The following is a 4474-nucleotide window of genomic DNA, read 5'->3' on the forward strand; positions in this document are numbered from 1 at the left end:
TTTTGACTCTACTAAAGCATAAAAATACCATAATATGTTTGCAGATATTTAAGAAACATGCTAAGTTAACATACTTGTTTATCTGAAAAACAATGCTAGTCAGTTATTCTCCTTTGAAAATGTGCGTTCCGGGCCAGAATGTCGGTCTCTGTTTTGGTTTGTGAAACCCGCCCACTGCCGGTTTACCCAATTGTATTTCGGGACCCCGGGTTGCCAGTTGGCGGAAAACACAGCATATTTCATTTCATTCACCGTCAAGTGCGCACGTTCTTGTTGCTGTCGTCAATCTGGCAACCTGCGTGTGCGTCAAGTCTAGGAGGAGGGGCCAGGTGAAAAAAAACCCTCTCCAATATTTTGAATTTGGACTGCAATACCTAGTTCAACCACTCGGTGTCAATCCTACATACAGCACCTTTAAAGATTAACTTTAGGTGAGCATTAGATGACTGTAAAGGTAATCTAAATGAAAACCTACAATCCTAGTCTTATGTGAGCCACTGGAACAATAACTTGCATTGCTGTTACTGTTTACTGAAACTATTAAAAACGTTTTCATTAGTGACGTGACATGTGGCCAAGTATGGTTACCCATACTAGGAATTAGTGCTCTGCATTTAACCCATCCTTAGTGCGCACACACACAGCAGTGAACACACACACACCGTGAACACACACCCGGAGCAGTGGGCAGCCATTTATGCTGCGTCGCCCGGGGAGCAGTTGCTCAAGGGCACCTCGGTCGTGGTATTGAAGGTGGGAGAGAGCGCTGTACATTCACTCCCCCCACCTACAATCCCTGCCGGTACGAGACTCGAACCCGATAAATAAAATATAAATATTAGATGAACAGACAAATGAAAAATGACATAACTGACTGACATAAAGCTGACATACTAAAATCACTAAAACTTAAATATTATATTTAAGCTAAACAGAAATATTGAAAAACAAAAACTAATAAAAATGACAAGTGCATAACAAAATTACTAAAATTAGAATGAAAACATTATATATAAAAAGCTAACTATACAAAATATATACTATAATATAAATACATACAACTAAATAAATGCTATAATATTATATAAATAGTAAAATATAACTGCTAACTTGTTACTATTGGCAATGGCAACAAGTATGTAATCAGTAGGCAGTAGTGTCTAACTGATTGCCAGTCACTATTTGAATAAATTATATACCGGCAAATCTAAAATAACAGCATCATGAAAGTAGTTACTAGTTAGTGTAAAGAGACACATGTAAAAACTGCTTGCTTCAAAACCCGTGTGTTGAAAATGTAAGTCTGAGTGTGGGGTAAAGAGCCACATGTAAATTTCTCAGGACCTTCAAATGTACCTGTATGTGATCCTTTCTTCTGTGCCAGGTTCATCTTTCTCCCAAATCAAGGCTACTCTGTCTGGATCCTTTGCCACGTGTACATCCAAACAGTTCACTGTCAATCATTGAAATAGGAAATTACTACTATGCTTACTGTTGACAAGAAAGAAAGTTGTTCTTTGTGGATGTGAAAATGTAAGTATTACAATCTCAGTTAAAATAAAGACTTTTTGTTCTGATAGATAAAAATCTTTGATCTAGCATATCAGCCAGTGGAGGTTTATCAGCGATGGAAACACGATAAACGGTTAAAGAAGAAAGGTGTGACCCTCACCAGAGACGTTCAGTTGCCCTCCAAGAAACCAGTTGATTTTCCCGCTGGAGAGATCGCAGTCCGTCACTTGATCGAAAGGTTTGGTCCATGCCAGCCTTTCCTTGGCGATGGATCCCCAGAAAGTTTCTGTATCTTTGACTGACAGTTCATATAAATCTGAGTAGGTCTTCCCAGCGAGATGCGAGCTGAGGTCCGGTTGAGCCGCGCTGATGCTGCTGCTGCTGCTGCTGCTGGACAGAGACCTCGCGTGCTACTATGCTTACTGTTGACAAGAAAGAAAGTTGTTCTTTGTGGATGTGAAAATGTAAGTATTACAATCTCAGTTAAAATAAAGACTTTTTGTTCTGATAGATAAAAATCTTTGATCTAGCATATCAGCCAGTGGAGGTTTATCAGCGATGGAAACACGATAAACGGTTAAAGAAGAAAGGTGTGACCCTCACCAGAGACGTTCAGTTGCCCTCCAAGAAACCAGTTGATTTTCCCGCTGGAGAGATCGCAGTCCGTCACTTGATCGAAAGGTTTGGTCCATGCCAGCCTTTCCTTGGCGATGGATCCCCAGAAAGTTTCTGTATCTTTGACTGACAGTTCATATAAATCTGAGTAGGTCTTCCCAGCGAGATGCGAGCTGAGGTCCGGTTGAGCCGCGCTGATGCTGCTGCTGCTGGACAGAGACCTGGCGTGACACCGTGAGATCAACACAACACTTTTACTTTTGCGCACACATTTCTTGCTCCTAAATATTACATTTCCCCTGGCCAAAGAATTCAGCAAACCTATGCTCACACGTCCAGTCATTATTCCGCCCAGTCTGTGCTGGAGTGAAGTTTGCTCAAGTTTCCACAGCCCGTGGCAGTGACTGTTCCTCACAAGACTCAGAGAGTGAGGAAACTTGTTGACGAGCTCGAGTGAAGAAAAACTCAAACCGCCCCCTAAACCAGCTTCGTTATGAACCAAACCATGCCATGAACCACAGGAGCTTTGGCTTTCACAATCGATTCCAACACTGCAATTTCCTTTATTGATTGGGAGTTTTGGATGTTACGTAAAATTGGATTGTACGGTCGTACTGCACTTACACAACCATCGGAAACATTAAAGACTTTCAATGGTTTCAGATTAAGACGCGAAAACATGTTTTGTTATGGACATATTCTGTGTGACAATAAATCGTTTCAAAGCAACCACATATGTTGCATATCATCGCGTGAACCGTCTTTTTGTCCCATGGTAAAGTGATCAATTTATAATGACGTTTGGATCAAACTTTCACTTTTCGGTTTCTAAAACTGGATCATAAATGCGACACGTTGGGTCTCTGGACGTTGTACTCAACTACCCAAACTATTGCTGCCCCCTAGTGGAGGAGGGGCCGTTTAGATCAATAGTATCCAGCTGCAGACCCGCAGCACCAGCAGTTTCAGAACCGCAGCCACAGAACCGGAAGTGAGGGGCGGAGTTATTGACAACGAGAGAGCACGGTGAGTAGTCTGTAATGTTTTTGCTATCATATGTTTAATAATTATCGTATATATTACGTTAAGCATTTATCTGCTAAGTACTTAACGTGTGCTTGGCTTTATTATCTTATATTGAAACTTGAATTTGTTGTCATACTTTATAGTATATAACTTGTTTCTGTGGATGTTTCGATTAATTTTCGGATGCATGCTGTAAATGGGCCTTGTGGTGAAGTTTTGAAGACGTTTATTATTCATAAAAATAAATAGCTTGCTTTAATTCCCTCTGGTATATGCATTGTTTGTGTGTTAATATTACCTTGTAGTTTAGTTATTTTAATCCCAATCATTGAGATAATTGTGTGTGGCTTCATCTCTTGTAGAGACATATAAGGATTCAGAGAGTTGACACATTACCTGAGCTGCAGCAGTGCAACAAGTGTTACAGCAATTACCAGCAATTTTCTGCTTGACCAGCATGTTTAAGCCAGCCAAACTGGTCAAATTAATAAGTCATCTTCAAATCCACTTCAACATGCAGTTGTCTGTGGAGGTATGAATATCTTGAGTTGTTTGTTTAATGTACTCACAATTTATTATTGCATAATAGTTTACCTGTGTACTTATTTATTTATTTTAGGCTATACTATACATTTTTGCAACCAGTTATTGGTGTGATTATTTAGTTGTTAAATAAGGAACAAGGAAGGTTTTTTTGTGCCATTTACAGGGAGAATATTCTTATTTTTTGTTGTTTTCCAGTACATCTTGTCTTGGGAGCACCCTTTGATTTTACATCTGTAAGTAGTTATCAGTTAAAGTAATTGACCTTTATGATGTTGTAGCAGTTGATATTTAAAGATTTCTCTATGTTTGTGTCTTCCAGTGTGACATTCCAATCATACGGAGATGGTGGACTCCAGATGGTTTTCTCTGAAAGGTACTGGACATTTCCTCCAGCACACCATTACATTTGCACCCCCTTCTGACCAATTTGAAATTAACCAAGATACATGTATATTACAGTGCAGAAACCCTACAAGAGGCCCTTCCAATTGGATAACAGGCTACGCTTGTGAGGTATGTCTCAAATCTATCTATCTATATACACACATTAATAAGAAATATTAAAGTTACATTTTCCTTTAATATTCTGTAATGAAGGAGATCCCAGTAATCTCACAGAAGTTGTGAAATGGCTCCATTAAACAGACATCTGCTCAGGGGGCCAGGGGAAGAGCCTCTTTTCCTTATAATGGAGGAAGAGGACAAGGAAAAGACCCTCAACAATCTCCTGGAACAGAAGTTTCCAGAGTGCCCTTCATATTTCATCTTGTGTTCA

At 39.7% G+C, this 4474-nt stretch overlaps 1 protein-coding gene and 1 long non-coding RNA gene across 2 annotated transcripts in view; one reads left to right on the forward strand and one right to left on the reverse strand.

The window, feature by feature from the left end:
- The window catches only part of LOC107654857 (acetyl-coenzyme A synthetase 2-like, mitochondrial), a 23473-nt gene extending 20364 nt beyond the window's left edge, over positions 1-3109 (reverse strand). The window contains exons 1-2 of the mRNA XM_016442143.1: positions 2116-3109; positions 1357-1453 (exon numbers count right to left, since the gene is read on the reverse strand). Of these exons, the coding sequence (XP_016297629.1) occupies positions 1357-1453; positions 2116-2470 (452 nt within the window). The 5' untranslated portion in view covers positions 2471-3109. The remainder of the gene's footprint in view (positions 1-1356; positions 1454-2115) is intronic.
- Positions 3110-3118: 9 nt separating this feature from the next.
- Positions 3119-4468, forward strand: LOC107654858 (uncharacterized). The gene is made up of 6 exons (XR_001630372.1): positions 3119-3153; positions 3516-3685; positions 3895-3932; positions 4019-4072; positions 4159-4212; positions 4297-4468. It is a non-coding gene; the product is annotated as an uncharacterized LOC107654858 (long non-coding RNA).
- Positions 4469-4474: the final 6 nt, after the last annotated feature.

The sequence above is a fragment of the Sinocyclocheilus anshuiensis genome, unplaced genomic scaffold (assembly GCF_001515605.1).
Source record: "Sinocyclocheilus anshuiensis isolate Anshui unplaced genomic scaffold, SAMN03320099.WGS_v1.1 scaffold335, whole genome shotgun sequence".
Classification (NCBI taxonomy): Eukaryota; Metazoa; Chordata; class Actinopteri; order Cypriniformes; family Cyprinidae; genus Sinocyclocheilus; species Sinocyclocheilus anshuiensis.